The sequence below is a fragment of the Paraphaeosphaeria sporulosa genome (assembly GCF_001642045.1).
Source record: "Paraphaeosphaeria sporulosa strain AP3s5-JAC2a unplaced genomic scaffold CC84scaffold_17, whole genome shotgun sequence".
Classification (NCBI taxonomy): Eukaryota; Fungi; Ascomycota; class Dothideomycetes; order Pleosporales; family Didymosphaeriaceae; genus Paraphaeosphaeria; species Paraphaeosphaeria sporulosa.
In genome coordinates, this window is record NW_017253376.1 from 350,873 (window position 1) to 371,020 (window position 20,148).

A 20,148-nucleotide genomic window follows, 5' to 3' on the forward strand; every position below is an offset into this window, starting at 1 on the left:
TTCTACCTTCTTGCATGACCTAGACCTTTCGTCCGGAACTCTGATGAGGAAGTTAGCCGCGACTTGGCACTCAGATGATGTTCCGGGTAGCAAAGTGATCAAGCTTTGTACTAGGCGTGAGTTCCCCCAGACAGGATTGTAGCGCTGGAGGATGGTAAGTGCATGAAGAACTACAAGCTTCCCCGTGAATGTAACATGTTTGTTGTGATGCTTCAGCAGAGCCTATACGATAGTGACTCCTGATAGAACTCCAAAAGCCGTCCTCCTTACGTCTACCGATTCGCTCTCCTTTTAATCTAATCTCCTGGTCTATTGTGTTCAACTCTTTCTATAGCCACAATCTATGCTGTCTTATACCGCGCCATCACCACCTTCCATCTTCGCCCCTCTACCCCTAGTCTGCACATCTAGGCTCACACCATTCTCGACCTTCTCGCCCGCAGCCAGCTTCTCAAAAGCCTGGACAAGGTCGTCCCGCAGGTCCTCCCAGCTCTCTACACCAACGCTCACGCGGAGGAGCCGCTCGTCGACGCCAGAGTCAGACATGCGGCGCCACTCGATCAAGCTCTCCACACCCCCTAGACTCGTCGCGTGGTGGAATAGGCGCAGGTGAGAGGGCAGTTGGCGCGCGAGGTCGGGTGTCTTCGTGTAGAAGGAAAACACAGGGCCGAAGCCGTTGGGCATCTGCTTCTTGAGCCAAGGGAAGTCGGAGGTTTGCAGACTCGCGTGCGTGACTTCCGATACCACTTCGCTCACCACGTCGCTACCTTCGCCGTTCCCTTTGAGCGCCTCGCTCAGCCACTCAACGAGCTTCGTCGCGTTCGATGACTGCCGCTGCACGCGCAGCTCCAGCGTCCGCAGACTCCTAACGCCGAGCCAGCCCTCCAGACTCCCCAGCACAGAGCCCATGAATAGCCGCTCCTCCCGCAGCTTCCCCGCCATCTTGTAGCCCTCCTCGCCCTTCTTAACCGCCAGAATGCCGCAGAGAATATCGCTGTGTCCGCCGATATACTTCGTCCCGCTGTGCATGACCACGTCCGCGCCCCACGCGAACGGATCCTGCAGCCCGGGCGGCCCAAACGTCGCGTCGACGCTGAGCAGCGCGCCCCTCTTGTGCGCGCGGTCGGCGTACTTCTGAATTGAGAAGGCCTCGCCCGTCGGGTTCAGCGGCGTCTCGAGGTGTACGATGTCGCCTTTTCCCAGCCCCGCGTCGTCCCACGCCTTCTCATCCGCGTGCAGGTCCACGGTCCGCACGCCATGCATCTTCTTGTGCAGACCAATCACGCCGTGGCACCCGTGGTATCCCTCGGATATGGCGATAACTTTGGGGACGACATTGACGAGGAGCGCGTGGAAGGCGCTAAGGCCGGAGCTGTAGCTCACGACATGGTTTGCGAGGTTTTCGAGCTCGGACTCGGGTGTGTTGGGGTAGATGAGGGGCGCGAGTACGGTCTCGAGGCGATTTATGTTGGCCGAGGCGAGGCGCGAGTAGACGAGGGGGGTTTGGAGGGCGGGGAAGGAGTGGGAGGAGCCCGTCTCCACGGGCTGGAGGTCGGCGTGGTTGCGGGGGTAGCGGAAGGTGGTTGAGGTGTGGATTGCGGGTGCGACCTGGAGAAGTCAGTACCGCAGCTCGAGGGTGCAATTGCCCGAGCTATGCAGCATAATCACTGACATCTGTTAGGACATTGATGTGGTCGTCCGCGTGCACAGCTGCCGTTGCGGCGGAGAGAGGCTTCGGCATTGTGAATTGGCTCGAAAAGTATAGAATTGATGGGAGTGAAGTGCAGATTACGACAGATTAGTAGGAGTATCAACGGGAGAGGAACGGCTAGGTTACAACAGATTAGTAGGAGTATCAACGGGAAAGGAACGGCTAGACATGGTACGGACTGAGTCACTTGAGCTCGCCATATTGACAACACGCCCTAAGTGACCCGCCATGCCGAAGAGAGCATCAGGCGCGGTAGCCAGGGCGCGGGTGATGTGATCTCGAGCGACAGGGGCGATGACGACAGCTGCGAATCGGGTAGTGCGGGGCTGCTGTCGAGGCGAGGCGGGGTGAAAAGCTGCCCCTCCTCTGCTGGAAAATTTGCAATGGGCCAGGAAGAATGCGAGAAACACTGAAGAGAACGATCACGGTGTGCACGGTGTGCACTCAGCTGAGAAGAGATGTAGATATATTGGTAGAGGCCTCAGTATCAAATTGGCGTTGGCCGTTCACAAATGCTACTAGATGGACCGTTCACAAGTGTTACTGATCCCGACTGCCGCTTTCCATGCCGTGAGCACCGCAAAGGTGCGAGACCATGCCGCAAGCTCGACTCCCTATCCCATGTTACCCGTCTAAGCCTGGCCAGAGCCGGTGATGGTGGGCGGCTTTGACGAGTACTTGACAGCACCCGAGTTGCTGCCAACGGCCTCGATGGCACGCACGATCTTCATCGACTCGACGTCACCAGCGGGGACGCGACCGAAGACGACGTGCTTGCCGTCGAGCCATGAGGTAACGACGGTCGTCACGAAGAACTGGGAGCCGTTGCTGTGTCGCGGTTAGCTGCGAGGCTGGAGAGCGCGGGACAGGTGGAAACTTACGTGTTGGGGCCGGCGTTGGCCATGGACAGCAAGAATGGCTTATCGTGCTTGAGCTTGAAGTTCTCGTCGGAGAACTTCTCGCCGTAGATGGACTTGCCACCGGTGCCCTGTTTTGGTCAGCTACTGCCCCGCCTCGTGCCGCGTCGGGAGGGGTTGTGAAACTCACGTTGCCACGGGTGAAGTCACCACCCTGGAGCATGAACTGGGGAATCACGCGGTGGAACTTGGAGCCAGAGTAGCCGAAGCCCTTCTCGCCAGTGCAGAGAGCACGGAAGTTCTCGGCCGTCTTGGGGACGACATCGTCGAAGAGCTCGAAGTTAATGCGACCGGACTGGTCTGGAAGGCAGCGTTAGCAATTGGCCTCGACGAGCATCGTAAAGATGAGGTATGGCGGCGTCGCCGTGATGGCGATGCAGTTTTGCTGTCGAAGGAGGGGCAGCTTACCCTTCTCGGCGCCCTTGGAAGTGACGTCGCCGTTGCTGTTCACCTGGACCTCAGGGCCGTACCAGGAGACATCGAAGTAAGTCTTGATGACCATGTTGGCGGTAGATGGAGAGAAGTTGCGTTTGTTGAGGGGTGCTCGGAGAGGGGATGATTGAGAAGAGCGGAAGGCAGAGAGCAAAGAAGTAGAAGTCCTGAGGGCGTGGTGGGGCATGGCGGGGTATTACTGCGAGCTTGTCAGTGGCTGTGAGAGACTTAGCGCCGACACCCCATGTCGTCAGACGCAGCCGCTCGGCGGTGAAAGCGTGCAGAAACGGCCATTCCAGAAGGCGATGTGCGCTGCAGTGATGGTCCACGGCGCCTGCGAGCGGGGACAAACGGGCACGCTCACCTGGCAACCCGGAAGCTGGGCTGCTTGACTTTGAGTGAAAGAGTGAAGCTAGGTGGAGCTTGCTTGGACAGCTCGGAGCAGCGGGCAAGGGCCAATTGGCTAGCTATGCAATACAATATACGAAGAGATGACTATGGTACACAGCAGAAGACGAGGTAAGCTGTCCTGCAGAGGGTGGCGATGGAAAGGGATGCAGGAGTCGAGGGTAATGATGATATTTTCCTAGAGCTTCTCCTGGAGCTTTGGGCGCTATCCTCCCTGTGCTAGTCGGCTTCATTGTCCACGATGATCGGACAAGCCCTGTCTGCGATTGACGAGCGGGTAGATTCTCTTGCTTGTCGAGCCAGTCGTTGGATTGTTAGGCACTCTATGAAAAGGCTGCAGCTTCTGCGCAAGACGCATCGCTCCTGTCGCCTTGAATCCTGCCAAGACTAGCTTCTGTCACGTGTCCTCTGCCCGCAACCACTAACCTTATACACAGTCGGCCTGAGCCAGGACACCCTGAGCATCACAGCTGGATCTCGCACTTCTCGTTAGCATCGATAGCCACAGGTCTCCAGCCTTTGTTGAGCGACCGGCACGTGGCGAAGTGCGGACCGCATCCCTGCCGAACCCTGGAACAGCCGCGCTCAATAATAAGCTGCCACTTCAACACCACCGCCATCCACACCAGCGCCGAATCACCCCGTCGTCGCGATGGACTTCGCAAGTCTGAAAGACCAAGTGAGCAATCTCACGCTCTACGACCTCAAAGCCGGCGTGCGCAAGGTTCAGAATGGTGCGTCTCCCCGGGATGCAGCTGGGTAGCCGAGCTAACACCATAGCAGCGGTGATGAACTTCACTGAGATGGAGGCGAAAGTGCGCGAGGCGACGAACAACGAACCATGGGGTACGCAAGCAGTCCTGCACCGCAGATTCCACCGCTGACTTCCGTAGGCGCTTCCTCAACGCTGATGCAGGAGATCGCAAATGCCACGTTCAATTAGTGGGTGTTGACAGATACACCCTGCCAGACCGCGCTGACCAGCCAGTCAATTGCTCAACGAGATTATGCCCATGATATACAAGCGATTCACCGAAAAGGCAGCTGAGGAGTGGAGGCAGATATACAAGGTCGGCGCACCATGCCTTCCTCCAATGCGGCGCTGACAGGTGCAGGCTCTACAACTTCTCGAGTTTCTTATCAAGAACGGCTCCGAGCGAGTGATCGATGATGCGCGCTCCCACGTTTCCCTCCTGAAGATGCTCCGGCAATTCCACTTCATCGATCAGAACGGCAAGGACCAGGGCATCAACGTGCGAAACCGAGCCAAGGAGCTGGCCGAGCTTTTGAGTGATGTCGACCGTATTCGCTCAGAGCGCAAGAAGGCACGCGCGAATAGAAACAAGTTTGGCGGTGTCGAGGGCGGCATGGGCATGGGCGGCTTCTCCAGCGGCGGTGGCAGCGGCAGCAGATACGGAGGCTTCGGGAGCGAGAGTGCCAACGCCGACTATGGAGGCTACAGCGGGGGTGTCTATGGCGACGGCGGCGGTTTCGGAGGAAACGAGTCTGGCTTCCAAGATACACAGCAACGTCGAGATAAGTTCGAAGAGTACGACGAGGGAGACGAAGCCGAGTCATCTGCGCCTCCTCCACGGCGGTCACAGCCATCGGCGACTCAGGTGCGGAAGGAAACAAAGAAAGAAGAACCGAAGCCAAAGGCACCAGAACCTGTGGTGGATCTGCTGGCATGGGACGACGAGCCAGCGCCTGCTTCGTCTTCAGCCGGCAAACAGCCCGTTGCTGCTAACGATGACTTTGGAGACGATGACGACTTCGATGACTTCCAGTCAGCCGCACCCTCAGCGCCAGCAGCTAAATCCACTGCAGCCTCTTTCATTGCCCCCCCTGCTTCTACGTCGACCATTGGCGCTTCCACGCAATTCGCGGCTCCTCAACCCCAGTCAGCCGCGCAGAACAACAACTTGAACGACCTCTTCGCTACGGTTTCCCCACCGCCCGCGAGCAATAACTTCGCCTCGCCCGCTGTTGCTACACCTGCGTCGGCTACGTCGAGCATGAACCAGCCATACCGTCCTGCTGGTTACCAGGCCACAGGGCCGAACTACTTTACGTCTGTGCCCAAACCATCGATTGCCTCCACGCCTTCCGTTGCATCTCCTGGAATTGGCGGGAAGATTGGCTCTGGGGCCCCTAAGCAAGCTGGAGGCGACGCGTTTGCGTCTTTGCTGGGCGGAGCTGGGCCCAAGAAGGCGGCTACGCCCACGCAGAGGGTCACGATGGCGGACATGGCCAAGCAAAAGACAAGCCAAGGGCTGTGGGGAGCCCCTGCTTCTGGGCAGAGCACTCCTACTTCGCAACCTCAGGGTGGAGCTAAGCCTGGTGGTGCTTTGGGCGATCTACTTGGATAGTGGGAGCGTTGGCGACCCATGTGATGGCTATGTGTTTGTGATGTACTTTGCGCATGGAGTCCAGGATAAAAGAAGGCTATCCTTGATGGTAACAGCTGCTCTTGATAAGTGAATTGGTCGGTATGAATTTGAGAGGGCCATTCTTCAGCGTCCTTGAATTATCTAGTTCTTCGGGTACTGCGTAGCCCCTCCACGTGTAGCAGGTAGCGCGCCGGCGCAACTCCGCAAACGCACCTTCCTGATTGGCCGCCCCTTGCGACCTCGAACAACTCAAGGCGACCGTGCACTCGATTTCATCTCAATGTGGGCCAGTCCTCGCGTGTCTCGGGCGCTCTCTCTGCGCTCCTTCTTTCCTGTACATTCGCTGCGCTGACGAGAATGCTTCAATGCAGCTCTCGCGCCTCTTCTTCCTGCTCGCGCTGGTCCTGGCCCCGATAGCCCTGCTTGGCACAACATGGCTCTATCTCTACCCGCTCTTCGACGCCGGCTGCGCGTTCCCGTCCCCGCCTGGGTCCACTGTCCCCGCGCCGTTCCGCTTGCTCGCCCTCGGTGATCCGCAGCTCGAGGGGAATACGGCGCTGCGCAAGGCGCGCGCCAAGGTGTTCCGCTCGTTTGACAATATCGTGGATCATGTGCGCGATGCGGAGACTATACTCGAGAAGTGGGAGCTCGTGCGGGACGCGGTGAAGGACATACCGAAGGATATACTCAGGGCGCTGGAGGGGTATGTCCGGAAGCCGATTGATATCTGGGGCAACGACCGGTATCTTGCGCATATTGTGCGCACGTTGAGGAGGTGGACAGCGCCGAGCCATGTGGCTGTTCTTGGGGATTTGCTGGGGAGCCAGTGGATTAATGATGAGGAGTTCGCGAGGAGGAGTCGGAGGTATTGGGATGTGGTGTTTAGCGGGTTGGAGAGGGTGCCCGAGCGGATTATGACGGGGTATGAGGAAGAAGAGCTAGATGAGAAAGAAGTTGTGGGAGAGGAGCAAGAGGGCGAGGAGAGACAAGAAAGAGAGAAGAGATGGGGCGGCACCGTCGAGGTACTGGGGCAAGATGCGTCCTGGGCGAACAGAGCCATCAACATCGCCGGGAACCACGACATCGGCTACGCGGGCGACATCGATATCAACCGCATCGAGCGTTTCGAGCGCACATACGGCAAAGTCAACTGGGACATCGTCTTCACCCTGCCCAATACCACACTCCCGGATGCCGACGCCCCAGCCCTCCGCCTCGTCATCCTCAACACCATGAACCTCGACACCCCCGCCTTCGACACTGACCTCCAGCGCGAGACCTACGACTTCATAAACCACGTCGTCACCACGGCTCGCTCTGTTAACGACAAGACCCACGCAACCGTCCTGCTCACACATATCCCGCTGCACAAAGAACCTGGTATCTGCGTCGACAGCCCGTTTTTCGACTTCTTTGACGGTGGCAGCGGCGTCAAGGAGCAGAACATGCTCTCGGAGCATGCGTCGAAGATCATACTGGAGAGCACGTTCGGCCTGAGCAGTAATCAGTATGCAGATGGGCAGGGTTTTGGGCGAAGGGGTATTATTGTCAACGGACATGATCACGCGGGGTGCGATGTACTGCATTATACTACCCAGCCAGGTGTGGACAGTGGATGTCCAGAAGATGTCAAGGAGCGCGGGGAACACCTTACATCCGCGATTTCAAACACCAGCACCTTGCAGTCCCCCGAGGAGGCTGTCCTCGAAGACAGCATCACGTTCAACGACACCCTCGCCCACGACAACGTCGATCTCCCACCGCAGGACCACGACTCCCCCTCCGACTCTGAACCCGAGCCCGATGCCACACTCCCAGAAGACGAACAGCGTACATGGCACGCCCAACGCTTCCCTACACCTCGCCACGTACACCATCAAGACGGCACCTGCACCTCCCTCACGGCCGTCCCATCCCTCCGCGAAGTCACCCTGCGCAGCATGATGGGCGAGTTCTCGGGCTACGCGGGTTTTCTGTCTGCGTGGTTCGATACCAGTGCTGGTGAAAAGGGAGAGTGGATTATTGAGGTGAATACGTGTGGAGTGGGCGTGCAGCATTGGTGGTGGGCGGTGCATATCGTCGACGTTATTTTAGTGGTCGCGGTTGTGCTAGGGTGCGTGTTGGCGGTTGGTCAGAAGAAAATGGGTGGAGAGAAGGTGAAGACGGGAGGGGTCGGGGCTGGAGAGGTCAGAGGGTCGAAGAAGAGCGATGAGAAAGTGGGGCGAGGTATATCAGGGACTGCTGTTGGTCATGGGAAAGGAGAGGATGGCAAGATACCATGAGATATAGTACATGAGAGAATATACCATGGCGCTTTATCAACAAAACTGCGGTGAGTACACCCGGGCTCTACGATCGTACAAGTCCGGCATGAGCGACAGACAGTATGTCTGCCAATTTGCAGTTCCTCAGTCATCCACAACCCTCCATGACCATAACCCATCCTACGGGAACTCACTCATGGGCTTGGGCCTTGCACATGTTTGTAGAACGAGTATTAGACATTAAGGGCTCTTTACACGACTCTGGTGAGTGTACCCTGGCGCTACTATCGTACAGCCTCCTCAAAACCCAGCAAAGGGACTTTAAGTATGCATAAGAATTTTTGGACAGCCATTACTTCCCCACGCCAGGCTCCTTCCCGCCATATCTCAAGTCTAGTAGAAATCCTGCTGGTCGGTGCGGTCCACCGCCCGGTCAAGCTGGTTGCGCCTCATTGACCGCCCCCTCACGGCGCGAGCAGCTTCTGCTGGGGATGGAGCTGGTGCTAGATCTGGTGCTGGAGCATATGCTCCCACTTGGGGCGGTGCCGCCGGCGGGGGATCCGCAGGTCGAGCGGAGAGCGAAGGAGGAGGAGCAGGGAGCGTAAGTGCGCCCCCAGCAGCACCGGAGCCAGCCGGTGTCACCAGAGACGGCATGCAGTTCAGACGGCGCCACACCTCGCGCCCGACGTCGGCATCGGTCACCAGGCCCGTCCTCCGCGTCTAGGGTGGGGGCTGACCAGAGGGGTTCGGAAGGTAGGTGTTGCGGTCGCGCGTTCTCTGCTCGGTCCAGGTAGTCTGTCCTGGGCTTCGGACCATCGTTCGTCCCGTGTCGTGTCGGATGAAGGTCTCCAGCTGGTCCTCGTGGAGTTGAGCCCTCCCAAACGTCACGATGTGATTGCTGTGCGTTGTAAGGTTAACTAGTATTTCCGGATGACACAAATTGAAAGCAAGCAAGCACGCACGCAAAATCAAGAACGCAACACCACATTACCTCCGCTCATCCATCCACTCCAGCTGGACCGTGGTGTGCCGATTCTGGTTCCAGCGGGCGTTGGCCTCGTGCCAGGGTTTATCTACCGTGGCTTCTGTGTTCGCCGCGCCGGCAGGGGAGGGCAGCAGGTTGCAGGCGCCACGCGCGAATTGCCCAACGATGGACTCGTGCGGGAGGCGTCTGATGGCGTCCAAAACAGACGGACGCTCCGCGAGCGGGAAGTTGCGGCCCCAGAACAGACCGGGAAATTCCTGCGGCACGGAAGGGGCAAAGTCGTCGGGCGTGGGCGCCGGGAAGTCCACACGAACTGACCCGGGACGGGACGACCGCTCAGAGACATGGGGGTCGGCTTCTGGAGCTCCATCTAGAGCTGGAGCGCCGAGAGGTGACGGTGCCGCACGAGAGGTCGCGGCACTGTGTGCCTGTCGGTCACCCGGTCCTAGATCCCACCGGATACGGTGTCCGGACATACTTGGGATGGTTCTGAGATGTTTGGAGTGCAAAGATGTGTGTGTAGAAGGTGTAGACGTCCCGCCTGGTGTGTCTCTTGGCTGAACGTCGACGAGTAGAAAGATGTCTATATACTTGAGTTCGAGCAAACGGAAGGCGCAGTCTCCTAGCAGCCTCCATAGTAACGGCGAGTGGATGAGGCAGGAGCGGCCGACCCAGCTGCCAATGCCCACTAGCTGTTGAATTGGCTGTTCTACAGTGAGCGGTTGATGAGATTTATACCTTTGAGGTATTCGCGGTGAAGCTCGCTTTCTGGCAGGTGAGCTGCTCAGGTGCGGTTTGCCTGCGTAGATGACCTGTTTCGTGACCTCTGCAGAGGCCAGAAAGTCTAGCCACGTTGACCGCTACACCACAGGGAGATGGTTCTATCCCGTTGCTGGAAACATATAATATCCCACTACGCGACCTGCTCAAGGTAAAGTCTGCCCGCGTTAATGACCTCCCCAATTGCGTCTGTAAAAGTAAGGACTTCTGTTCCTACTGTGCTGTAAGAAAGCAATGACAGCCCAGTGTCATGATTCATCGGTTCCGTGTTTCTGGTATGTGGTCTGCCCGAGAGAAATTTCCATATGACCATGATTCCCAGTTGCCAGCATGTGCGTGAGGGAGTCTAGCCACGGTGGTAGATCAGTGAAATCGGTCTCTTCAGATTTGGAAGGAATGTCCAAGTCTTATCACAACTGCTTGACAATGTGAGGGATTATTGGAGAGAGAGAAATGACCGCATGATATGCAGGTCGAAGCTCGACTCAAACTTGATTGGATGTGGGGTCGCTCATTGGGTCTTGTGTATGTCGTAAAGTAGATACAGGAGGGAGATTTGCTTCTGCATCTTCAGCTGTAACACTACGAGACGTACAGCTACTCTGTTTTGTAGCGTGCCATTTCCGCTCAACCCAATCTACTGCCTGCTCGAGTAGATCGACAGGTAGCATCCTCTTCAGTGTGTGAGTTGATCCAGGAAGAGCGGCGCAGCAGATGGTGGTGCTGAGGTCAATCATCTGCCACAGAGTCGGCTCAGCCAAGGTGAAAGTCAGATCGTCCACGTTCGTCTTCAGCTGCACGATAAAACGTTTGATGGATATACAGCAAGTGCTGCACTTTGTTAGATGGCATTATGTCAGGGAAGGGGGTACTTACACAATCCCCAGCCCAAATAGAGTTAAAAGCCCAACCTGCGTTGCTCGTGACCTTCTGGTATCGATATTCTTCCATAGAACCGGCAATGGAGTGAGGAGGATTAGCCAGTCTGTCACGATCCATGGAATCGGGAGTATGAGGTACGTTCTCAGGCTGTGTTTGCCCTTGCAGGTGCCTTTCCATCTTGTTTCGACAGGATAGCAGATGCGAACTTCCTGCACAATGCTTGCGACCCACCAGGCGACGACCACCCCGGCAAGCACTCGTACGACATTCCGAAACCACGAATGGGCGAAAATTCTGTGGAGAAGCCAGAGCAGTGATAGCTTTGCAGTTGCAAAACAGGTCGGTATCAACAGTGCCGCCGCGAAATAAAACTTGAACAAGTACACAAGCTGTGCACGAGACACATTGCCTATATGATGTCCGAGCCCACCACTATCAACGACTGCGGTGTGTCAGCCATAGATATTAGTCAAATCTATAGACGTCGCGACTCACCAAAAATACTCGCGCCGTTCAGAGCCAGACTGCCTGCGGTCGCAAAAAGAAGAAGGTATTCGGGAACTGACAGGCGCTTCCATTGCAACAAGCTTGACGCTATCCTGATTGTTACGATACACACGACAAGTGCCGATAAGAGAGCTGCGTGTTGTATGATCTTCCATTTATTGTCGAGTTCCTCGCGGCTATGCGGACGCATGGCAGGGTTGTGTGGTATGCGTCAAAAATCGTGGTGTGCCCGAACACGCAAGTATCCCAAGAGGGCGGCGCACTACCATTTACAAGTATAGAATGATAGTGTCGCGCAAGACATGCGCACAACTCTGGGGTCTGGGGTGCCTACAAACACCGGTCACTGTAATCCACGTGCGCTGTGGGGCTCCAGGTCGAGCTTCTGGAACATCAATGAACAACCCTTGTTCCCCGGGTCTTGAAGCCATGGCAAAGAGACGTGACTTGATAGGTGGAATGTTGACGTGATTGTATGCAGTTGACGCCACGGTACGGAACAGCGGAGCGGTCGGGCCGGCATTGAAGCGCTCCGATGCAGGTCGAAGTGCTTGTCTTGTGTCGCTGTGTCTGCTTGTAAATTCCAATTCGCATATAAGAAGAGATAAATAGCTCTAGAATATAGGACTGTGTTTTGAATGAGCTACGTGTTCAAGCAGTCAAGATAAACTAAGAAAGAGGCTTGACAGACCCTAGGTCAACGGCAAAGCGTGCAGGATCCAACACGCCACTGGACGAAAGGAGTTTTGGCGTCCCTGGGCGCCATGCAACTTCCAAGTTGCCTCTTTGTGCATCCACACTTTCGCAATGCCTGATCAACGGCAATAGATTACGGGAAGTACCGATTGATTTATGTCTCAGGGAATATGCTCGGTAATCCACCATCACAGAGGTGCATGCGGACCCAGAAACTATCATCACTATCAATGTTGCATTATTCGCAAATGTACCCAAGCCATCATGCAAAGCCAAGTTGTCCGCTTGAAGCTCAAGTGCGATCAAGCTTTGTTGTGATGCGCGACTTCCTATGATGGCGACGCGCTTTTAAGTTCAGCACTGAACATTTACACTAGATGTCATGCAGAACCAAGCCCCATCCGTATGATCCGATCTCTGCGGTGTGTGATACAAAGCCTCCGGGTAGCGCATACTGTTAGTCGTGTTGTAAGTAATAAGCAGAGGTAGAATGAGCGCATATACGTGAAATTTACTCCGCATGTGGGTGAGACCGAACCTGATGCGTACACAGGCATTTCCCAAGCTGCGTCTTTGTTACCTACAGCTCTCAAGGGAGACACATCATTGGTCCATTTGTGGACAGAACCGGAGCACCAATTATCGCTCAATGTTTACCATATGTGTAAGTGTAAATGGACCCAGTGCATTCTATTTACCCTTTTCTGCTTAGCGCCAATAGTACCGATACAAGGTTGCTAGACTCGGTTGCATTCGCAGTCGCTTCCATATATCTGGGTGAACTTGCGGACTTTGAACACAGATGGGGATATCTCGAAGTGGATGCGATTAACTTGCGACGATCAAACGACCAACGCCAGCCCCATTGTCGCACGCAGCTACCGGAGGGACACAATTTTTTAGTCAGTTCTATCCACATAAGACTGTGGTTTCAAGAGAGGAAAAACGATGGCGCAAATGTTCTGCACTGCACGATTGTGGAGCACTTGCGGTAATTCAAGAAGTCGTGTCGTTCTATTCTAAAAGTCTAATGGTATCTTATATCAAAAAAGGCTCAACTCCAGGCTAATAAGTCCAATCTAGTTCTGCAACACATAGCGGTACCTGGGCTTACCGTCCTCAAAGTCAATGAGGACTTGGTTGGCCTCGCTCATCGGTCTGACCTGAACCCAGGACTTAACATCCTCCTTCGCTGCCAACTCAAACATGTCCTTGATGTGCTGCCTGGTTCCAATCAAGCTACCGCCGAGCTTCAAGTTCTTAAGAATGAGCGAGAAAGCCTTGAAGGATGGCAGAGCATCCTCAGGCGCACCGACCTGGACGAGAATGCCACCAACGTCGAGCAGGTTGAGGTACTTGTCAACCTGGAAACCGGGGCCGGAAACGGTGGAGATGAGGATATCAACGCAGTCGGTGTTGTTGGCAGACCAGTTCTCGTCCTCGCCGGTGGCAATGAACTCGTCGGCACCCATCTTCATAGCCTCCTCCTTCTTGCTGGAGGAGCGCGAGATGGCAACAACCTTGTCGCACTTGAGCGCCTTGGCGAAAAGGAGGGCGAAGTGACCGAGACCACCAATGCCAATGACACCGACGCGCTTGCCGGGACCAGCACCGTTGGCGACCAGGGGGTTGTAAACGGTAACACCACCGCAGAGCATAGGAGCTGCAATCTCTGAGGGGATGGATTCAGGGATGGGCACAGCGAAGGCTCCGGCACCACGCCACATCTTTGCGTAGCCACCGAACGACTTTCCACCCTTCTCGGTGTGGTAGCGGGAGTTGTAGGTACCAGTCATCTTCTTGCACTGGGTCTCCTGGCCGTTCTTGCAGCGCTTGCACTCCTGGCAGCTGTTGCTCTGGGCACCAACGCCGACACGGTCACCCTCCTTTATATCCGTGACCTTGCTTCCGACGCGGGTGACCTTGCCGATGATCTCATGACCAACGACGAGGGGATAGTCTGAGGGGCCCCATCCGCTGGAAAGAGTGTGCAAGTCGCTGCCGCAAACGCCGCAGTGAGTGATTTCCATCTCAATGTCCGTCTCCTCGAACGGCTTGGGCTCGAAGTCACCCCACTTCATGTTTCCCTGGGCGGCTGAGGGGTCGTGGGCGACCCATCCCTCGAAGGTTTTGGCAGGAGCAGATGCCATGATGTACGTTGGGGTATTGCGTAGATCGTTAAATTGAATATTACTAGTGCTGACAGGTACGAGTATGAATAGCGTAGGAATGTGTAGGCGTTGGTAATTTAGATTGGGACCTTGATGGCGGCTTGCGCGTCTTAAATGTGCTGCTCGCCGCGCGTTCGCCGATGTTTCGACCCGCCATGATCAGATAGAATGCTGGGGAATCTGAATTTCGAATCTTGCCGCTTTGCTCCGATAAATTTGATGGGTTTGCAGGGTTCAACGACGTCACGCAAGCTAAACTCCGATAATCCCCCTAGTGTGCCGGTAAATGTGGGTATCAAGATCCACTTTTTTGAGCCTCATGTTGACAACGAGCATCACAGTAATGTGCAGCAAGTGCCGTAATATAGCTCAAAGACAGTGCGGAATGCTCCTATCTGACTGCTGGCAACCTTTGGAAGCTACCCGCATGAGCAAGAACCACCTTAGATTGGCCTTATGCCGATCAATGAGCAGATAGAGCAGGAACCTTGCACTGTAGCCCATCATGGGTGGAAGTAGTATCAGTAAACAGAGAATCTACCTCACCGACATCCTGAGAATGTCACTCCTAAAATGGCTGGGTGCGAGCACGTGGCAGCTGGGTCTAGACCAATCGTGGAGAAGTCTTCGGTCTATAATAGTTAGCGTTTCCGGCCACGAAATTCCTCACCGATAACGCCGATCGACAGGTGCAATGCACTGACATTGTAGATGCAAAGTACCTCGGCAGTTGCCCCAGTTCTCAAAGCTTTCGCGGAGTTAATGGTTCTGGGATCTTTATTCCGTGCAAAAATTGTGCAAATCCTGGGCCGACACATTTCGGGTGGCGAGATCCCCGGAAAACTCTGTGTGCACGTACACAAACGTCACGAGGTCCTGTGTAATCGCACACTGATAGCGACTGATATGTCGGGTTTTCGGTGGTTTCGCAGTCCAGCCTTTACAACAAACATAATCATAGACTTACCAAGCTGCGGTCAGTGTCAGCATCGATTTCGGATCCTTTACCCGCGAAAGATCGTTCAACCTTCAGCATATAATCCCTGTTGGTTGCTTCTAGACGGGTTGCTGCGGTCTTGTCACGGCCTCCTCGATCTCGCACCACAATATGAAATGTTATTCGACAGAGGATACGGCTTCCGCTCCGGTCACAATCCTGGTCGGATCCATGAATCACGAACCACTCGAAGCATTAATCACATTCAAAGATCACACCTTAGGTGTTGTGGAACGGTGCAGAGTCATTACGCTTGTCAAATCTGGTACTGTCATCGGTTACCAGATCTGGAAACATCATTGCTGGTACAAGTAGCATAGAAGAGCTGTAAGATGTGCCGAAGATTTCGACTGGCCAAGCTTTATGCCTGTAGAATAGCCTTGTGTGTGAAAATCAAGTGTAACAGCTCATTCTGGTGGCATAGGGCCGTGACCGATCAATTGATGAAAATATCATGGACTCAAAACATGTTACGGAAGAGAACCCGAACATGGCGAAGCAAGACAACTGTTAGGTGCCACTGGAATTTAGGAGCTGCATTGAACCCTCTCATGCTGGCGCCAGAATCATATGGCTGAAATGACAAACGTTTTGCGGGATCGCTGTATCACAAACATTTCGAAACAAGTTACAAGTGAGCAATCTCGCTTTGGCCTCGAGACCCCAATTTTGCTTCTGTGAGCTATTATAACCCGTCTAGTTTTCGGCATCCCTGTTAGTACAACATGGACTCTGAACCAGCTTCAACAGGAGAGGATCAATACCACTCGTAAGATGTTGGGTCTTCTTTACGAAGGGCCTTATTGATACCTTCGGTACCTGAGTATCTATTATGTGAGATACGTGCAAGAGTGGAGCAGATTGCTTCAATGAACGATGTCCTTCACCAGTATCTTATCTGACGCTAAGCCGTTCCGGGAAACTAAGTGGGACTATATGTATCTCTCGGCCCGGCAAAGTAGCGCTTCATGATGACCCGATACTGAGTATCATATAGCCTCACTTTCAGCATGACTTCTGAGTGCGTATATCTTAGGTATCGACATGGCGGACTTCATGTACGCGTATGGAGCGCAGCTTTGTCCATCCATTGCGCGGCCAATATCGATGTTAGTCCTGTTTCACGTTGCTTTATCGCAAAGACCGTTCTTTCAGTCTCTGTCATTGGAAGTGGGTATTCTGGAAGTTCAACAAAGACCTTGTAACTCCTTGGCAAACAAGACTGACGTTACCGAAGCCGAGCATGGGCCATCACTTCTTCTTCTTCTTCTTCTTCTTCTTCTTTCTTCATCTCTTCGACACAGTATCATTACTGCTACACTACTGTGGGCCATGGCCAACTTATCTTAGCTTGGCTCAAACTTCCGGAAGCATCAAGTTGAAATAGAAAATACGTGTAGGTCGAGTGTGGCGGTGGTTGTGGCTACAACGCTTTCGAGTGTAAAAAATGACTTCTTCAGCAGTACCAGGATATTGATGGAAGGCTATGTTGTGAGCGCCAACGATATGGTTAAAGCAGCATATGGCCAGGTTAACTTCTTTTCATGCAGGTTACTACGTGAGTCAGGAGTATCCAACAACTCACACTTCGACCTCTTCGCCAACAACTTCCAGATGCGCACAGATTGGGGGCATGTCGCCACTTATCTCGCAGCTGTGATATCAAAAAAACATCGTTACCGAATACTACACAGCGGATACCAAGTACGCATATCTTTTGCGGTTCTCGACTGGAGGCCGACAGTCACTGCTCGAAGCCCAGCGCTATCCAGAAGACTTCAACGGGAGATACGCAACAGAACCTGCGCTCAACGAGACTGGAGTGACCACCTACGCTATCACGAGCAACGTTTGCGCTGTGCTGCTGGATAAGACCAACTTCACGCAAGCTGTCACGGTCAATGATGTTCAAGTTACTGAAGAGGCGGTTTTAGGTGCTTGTGGCGACCTTGGCGGCGTGGAAGATGGAGTAATAGGATTCCTACGTTCGTATCATTTCAAGCTCGACAATCTCGCCTGCTCTGCGCCCCAACCCACAAATTCGGCGTGTCTGTCTGCGACTGCCCTCAGGGCTGCCGAGCTGCTCTATACTGACTCTATCAGTAGCATAACGAATCAACAACTTAATGTGAAAGGTGTTTTACCTGGCTCTGAATCGTCGTGGCCTGGCACATATGTCGCAACAACTGAAGGCGGGAAACTTGGCTATTACGCCTTTGCTCTCAGAATTTTGTCGCATTATGCCATAATCATGACACAAGACATGAGCGATATTTCCGTTGCACCGAACTTCGCACTCGATCTCTATCGTCGCTCCGAGAAACTGTGTGGTGCTACCACCATAGGCGAATGGTTTCGCTTCTTTGAGATACCCGGTGTAACGCATGGTCGTGGGAGTGTTGATGCTGAGACGTTCTTTGAGCTGGATTATTTGGTGAAATGGGTTGAGGAAGGCGAAGCACCGAACACCATCGTAATAAGGCTTCAAATGCCGAGATCAAGGGTTGGTGGAAACTTTGACCCTAGCTATCGAGTCTAAGCTGAAGCCCAAACAATCGGCCGACAGTCTAACTAACTAAGCTAAACCAAATGTGTGCCGGAAGACGACTTTGCCTGCTCTGGTTCTCATTATGGCTTGTATGATATCTACTCATCTTTGAACACTTCTTTCTCTATATTGCTCGTAAGCTTACACTCCCTCCAGAGCCACACAAGCCCGAAACTCCCTCCAGTACCCGAAATACATGCCAGCAAGACCCCCGCCAATAGAATCTCAACGCCGCTGGAAATTCGATTGCGACGCATGTCCATTGCGACCCACAACACCGAGCTTCCCCATATGAACAATTGATCGAACTGTAAGATGCGCCTCATACGCAAAACCCATGTGTCTTCCGTCAGTGAATGTGGGTAGAAAACGGTAGAAAGTGAATGTGGGCAGCACAGTATAGTATACGTCCATAACCCCACTGCGATTGCGATGAAAGGTGCCAACACGAGTGCTGTCTTCGTTCGGTAGCTCATGGGGCAGTGAAGCCTTGGAACATTGACGAAATTGCCAATAGATTTTATGATGTACCACGCCATCGTGATTCTTACGGTGTAGAGTTGCCAGAACCATGTCCACCAGTGGCGCGCTTTCAGGGTAGTGTCAAACATTATTCCTACTACAGGGACGACATGGAACAAGACGATGAGAATTGACCAGACTGAAGCACCAATTATGTCGATTTTGCGTTCAGAAAGGGGACGGGATCGAATCGGTGGAGTGAAGGCCAGGTGGGAGAAGTAATAGATGGGGATGATAACTCCTCCGCCGCCGAACTGTGCAATGAGACCAAAGACTCCAGGGCTAGGCCTGTGTTATTCTTGACCCGTACTAAGCTATACAAGCTCAACATTGAGAGAGAAATGCTTACTAGAACGCCGGCCCGTCCCTGACCCCTTTTCTCAGACTCTCGAATCCCCAAATCGCGTAGAACATCCCGGGATCTGATATGATGAAGTTCATCATCTGCCACCTGCTGACATCGTCGTAGCCGAAGCTACTAGGTGCAAAGCCAGGTGTGATCTCGCGGATTATAGGGTCCAAAGGGCGAAGCCAATGGAACTTGTCCAAGATTGGCAATGTACCATTGCCCCATTTGATGAATCCGGAAGCTGTGGGAGAGGGGAATTTGACGATCAGACTGATCATGTCCATGAGGAAAAAGCATAATACGCTAAGTATTATAAAGATTGAAGCCGGAAGAACCCGGGAAACCCAGGAAGGAGACGACATGATTTTCAGTGAAAAAGGTGACGCAGACATGATGATTGATTGAGTGAAGATGGTTTTTAAAGAACATAAGATGAGAAGGAAGGCATTGCCATTTTGGCTAACCTATACAAGTTTAGTGGTCGAAGGATTCCGCAATTCAAACTCTTAGGGGGCTAGTCTCCGTCACATCTATCAACCTCGTAGCTATTTGATGCAGAATACTCGTGCACTCTTGCGTATAAGTGTCGATGATAGTGTCCGGAACAATCGCGTTCACGATATTCTGACGTGAATTTAAGAGCGGTGATGTACACTTGAAGAGTTGGTCTTGAGAGGAGTACGGGGTCACATTACAACTCTTCAGCCATCCGTGGATCCAAAAGACCTTGGTATATTTACCTCGAATGGTTCGTCATGCATTGGGCGCTGTGCGTCGTCCAGGCTTTCGAACACTCGAAGTTGTATCTGGATAGTCGTCGACTGAGCGATCGTGAATACCAATTATCCTAATCATGAGGTCTGTATGTAGTTGAAGTGAGCATGCAAAATCGAGCGGTATTTGGAAGATGTTAGCTGATGGGCTTCAGGCGATGAAGACATGATATGAAGACATGATATGAAACAAGGTGCGAGTGGCGAGCGCAGAGGGACGAGGCTATACCACATTCGGCATGTCAACGCTAACGTAACACTGAGCTGTCTTTTCCATCCCGGCGCGACGTTCTCTCATCTTCATTGACACCTTAACTATCCCATCTCGTATCTTGGCCGTCGTATTCGCCTGATCTGCGCACATAACCTCTTCCAGCTCATCTATACGAGGTTGCCTGTCATTACCCGGTTGCCCATATTGCGTTCCATCTATGCGCACTCCACCATTCGATCAAGAGGCGCGTCTTGGAACGCCGTCATTGCTTAATCGCATCCGATTAAGCAATGCATCCGTTCCGAGCATGGATCGCCATGCGGGCTGAAGATGTCCCGCTTAATACACGTCTCATAGTTACATCCTTTGGTAGGTCTGTTAATTGACTGCGCAAGATTCTATTTAAACAGACATCGATTCCGAGGCGACGTCGAATAGAGGCGGATGTATAGACTGCTGTGTTACTTCGCTAATTACTTCCACACCTCCTTCGGGTGGTTTACCAAGCGATCTTCGCGCCGGAGCGACCTTCCGACAGAACGATGGATCATGTACATTAATGGGAGATATCTAAATAGCAATGCCTTCGCATCATTTCGGCC

General features: G+C 53.6%; 10 protein-coding genes across 10 annotated transcripts; 4 read left to right on the forward strand and 6 right to left on the reverse strand.

The window, feature by feature from the left end:
- Nucleotides 1-115: 115 nt before the first annotated feature.
- On the reverse strand, nt 116-1,969 carry CC84DRAFT_1169940 (PLP-dependent transferase). Its single transcript, XM_018179795.1, has 2 exons — nt 1,673-1,969; nt 116-1,608 (listed from the first exon to the last, which is right to left on the reverse strand). The coding sequence occupies exons 1-2, from the start codon at nt 1,739-1,741 to the stop codon at nt 352-354; spliced, it is 1,326 nt and encodes a 441-aa protein (XP_018029177.1). The 5' UTR covers nt 1,742-1,969; the 3' UTR covers nt 116-351.
- Nucleotides 1,970-2,180: 211 nt separating this feature from the next.
- On the reverse strand, nt 2,181-3,606 carry CC84DRAFT_1169942 (cyclophilin 1 long isoform). Its single transcript, XM_018179796.1, has 5 exons — nt 3,425-3,606; nt 3,037-3,259; nt 2,759-2,928; nt 2,593-2,699; nt 2,181-2,539 (listed from the first exon to the last, which is right to left on the reverse strand). The coding sequence occupies exons 2-5, from the start codon at nt 3,245-3,247 to the stop codon at nt 2,344-2,346; spliced, it is 684 nt and encodes a 227-aa protein (XP_018029178.1). The 5' UTR covers nt 3,248-3,259; nt 3,425-3,606; the 3' UTR covers nt 2,181-2,343.
- An 89-nt stretch (nt 3,607-3,695) lies between these two features.
- CC84DRAFT_1169943 (ENTH-domain-containing protein) lies at nt 3,696-6,012 on the forward strand. The gene is made up of 5 exons (XM_018179797.1): nt 3,696-4,202; nt 4,252-4,314; nt 4,362-4,410; nt 4,457-4,538; nt 4,584-6,012. The coding sequence occupies exons 1-5, from the start codon at nt 4,121-4,123 to the stop codon at nt 5,835-5,837; spliced, it is 1,530 nt and encodes a 509-aa protein (XP_018029179.1). The 5' UTR covers nt 3,696-4,120; the 3' UTR covers nt 5,838-6,012.
- Nucleotides 6,013-6,143: 131 nt separating this feature from the next.
- On the forward strand, nt 6,144-8,233 carry CC84DRAFT_1169944 (uncharacterized protein). The gene has a single exon (XM_018179798.1). The coding sequence runs from the start codon at nt 6,224-6,226 to the stop codon at nt 8,138-8,140; it is 1,917 nt and encodes a 638-aa protein (XP_018029180.1). The 5' UTR covers nt 6,144-6,223; the 3' UTR covers nt 8,141-8,233.
- Nucleotides 8,234-8,515: 282 nt separating this feature from the next.
- On the reverse strand, nt 8,516-9,583 carry CC84DRAFT_1181967 (uncharacterized protein; the record flags this gene model as incomplete). The annotated part of the gene is made up of 3 exons (XM_018180586.1): nt 8,516-8,842; nt 8,936-9,020; nt 9,114-9,583. 3 exons carry the CDS (start codon nt 9,581-9,583, stop codon nt 8,516-8,518), a joined length of 882 nt encoding a protein of 293 aa, XP_018029181.1.
- Nucleotides 9,584-9,977: 394 nt separating this feature from the next.
- Nucleotides 9,978-11,678, reverse strand: CC84DRAFT_426292 (uncharacterized protein). Its single transcript, XM_018186182.1, has 3 exons — nt 11,265-11,678; nt 10,764-11,211; nt 9,978-10,718 (listed from the first exon to the last, which is right to left on the reverse strand). The coding sequence occupies exons 1-3, from the start codon at nt 11,464-11,466 to the stop codon at nt 10,373-10,375; spliced, it is 996 nt and encodes a 331-aa protein (XP_018029182.1). The 5' UTR covers nt 11,467-11,678; the 3' UTR covers nt 9,978-10,372.
- A 1,297-nt stretch (nt 11,679-12,975) lies between these two features.
- Nucleotides 12,976-14,360, reverse strand: CC84DRAFT_1169946 (GroES-like protein). Its single transcript, XM_018179799.1, has one exon. The coding sequence runs from the start codon at nt 14,120-14,122 to the stop codon at nt 13,052-13,054; it is 1,071 nt and encodes a 356-aa protein (XP_018029183.1). The 5' UTR covers nt 14,123-14,360; the 3' UTR covers nt 12,976-13,051.
- Nucleotides 14,361-14,819: 459 nt separating this feature from the next.
- CC84DRAFT_426371 (uncharacterized protein) lies at nt 14,820-15,822 on the forward strand. Its single transcript, XM_018186183.1, has one exon. The coding sequence runs from the start codon at nt 14,855-14,857 to the stop codon at nt 15,458-15,460; it is 606 nt and encodes a 201-aa protein (XP_018029184.1). The 5' UTR covers nt 14,820-14,854; the 3' UTR covers nt 15,461-15,822.
- An 824-nt stretch (nt 15,823-16,646) lies between these two features.
- CC84DRAFT_1210666 (uncharacterized protein) lies at nt 16,647-17,679 on the forward strand (the record flags this gene model as incomplete). The annotated part of the gene is made up of 2 exons (XM_018182302.1): nt 16,647-16,844; nt 16,885-17,679. 2 exons carry the CDS (start codon nt 16,647-16,649, stop codon nt 17,677-17,679), a joined length of 993 nt encoding a protein of 330 aa, XP_018029185.1.
- Nucleotides 17,680-17,715: 36 nt separating this feature from the next.
- On the reverse strand, nt 17,716-19,286 carry CC84DRAFT_426374 (uncharacterized protein). The gene is made up of 2 exons (XM_018186184.1): nt 18,560-19,286; nt 17,716-18,492 (listed from the first exon to the last, which is right to left on the reverse strand). The coding sequence occupies exons 1-2, from the start codon at nt 18,949-18,951 to the stop codon at nt 17,787-17,789; spliced, it is 1,098 nt and encodes a 365-aa protein (XP_018029186.1). The 5' UTR covers nt 18,952-19,286; the 3' UTR covers nt 17,716-17,786.
- Nucleotides 19,287-20,148: the final 862 nt, after the last annotated feature.

Bases quoted from the DNA above. Each gene is read 5' to 3' on its own strand.
- CC84DRAFT_1169940 (XM_018179795.1), bottom strand. From the start codon at position 1,741: ATGCCGAAGCCTCTCTCCGCCGCAACGGCAGCTGTGCACGCGGACGAC. The intron at 1,609-1,672 runs GTCAGTGATTAT...TGACTTCTCCAG, and splicing joins ACATCAATGTCCTAACAGAT to GTCGCACCCGCAATCCACAC.
- CC84DRAFT_1169942 (XM_018179796.1), bottom strand. From the start codon at position 3,247: ATGCCCCACCACGCCCTCAGGACTTCTACTTCTTTGCTCTCTGCCTTC. The intron at 2,929-3,036 runs GTAAGCTGCCCC...GCTGCCTTCCAG, and splicing joins TTCCAAGGGCGCCGAGAAGG to ACCAGTCCGGTCGCATTAAC. The intron at 2,540-2,592 runs GTAAGTTTCCAC...ACCGCGACACAG, and splicing joins GCCAACGCCGGCCCCAACAC to CAACGGCTCCCAGTTCTTCG.
- CC84DRAFT_1169943 (XM_018179797.1), top strand. From the start codon at position 4,121: ATGGACTTCGCAAGTCTGAAAGACCAAGTGAGCAATCTCACGCTCTAC. The intron at 4,315-4,361 runs GTACGCAAGCAG...TGACTTCCGTAG, and splicing joins GACGAACAACGAACCATGGG to GCGCTTCCTCAACGCTGATG. The intron at 4,539-4,583 runs GTCGGCGCACCA...TGACAGGTGCAG, and splicing joins AGTGGAGGCAGATATACAAG to GCTCTACAACTTCTCGAGTT.
- CC84DRAFT_1169944 (XM_018179798.1), top strand. From the start codon at position 6,224: ATGCAGCTCTCGCGCCTCTTCTTCCTGCTCGCGCTGGTCCTGGCCCCG.
- CC84DRAFT_426292 (XM_018186182.1), bottom strand. From the start codon at position 11,466: ATGCGTCCGCATAGCCGCGAGGAACTCGACAATAAATGGAAGATCATA. The intron at 11,212-11,264 runs GTGAGTCGCGAC...GACACACCGCAG, and splicing joins GAACGGCGCGAGTATTTTTG to TCGTTGATAGTGGTGGGCTC. The intron at 10,719-10,763 runs GTAAGTACCCCC...AACAAAGTGCAG, and splicing joins CTATTTGGGCTGGGGATTGT to CACTTGCTGTATATCCATCA.
- CC84DRAFT_1169946 (XM_018179799.1), bottom strand. From the start codon at position 14,122: ATGGCATCTGCTCCTGCCAAAACCTTCGAGGGATGGGTCGCCCACGAC.
- CC84DRAFT_426371 (XM_018186183.1), top strand. From the start codon at position 14,855: ATGCAAAGTACCTCGGCAGTTGCCCCAGTTCTCAAAGCTTTCGCGGAG.
- CC84DRAFT_426374 (XM_018186184.1), bottom strand. From the start codon at position 18,951: ATGTCTGCGTCACCTTTTTCACTGAAAATCATGTCGTCTCCTTCCTGG. The intron at 18,493-18,559 runs GTAAGCATTTCT...ACACAGGCCTAG, and splicing joins AGGGACGGGCCGGCGTTCTA to CCCTGGAGTCTTTGGTCTCA.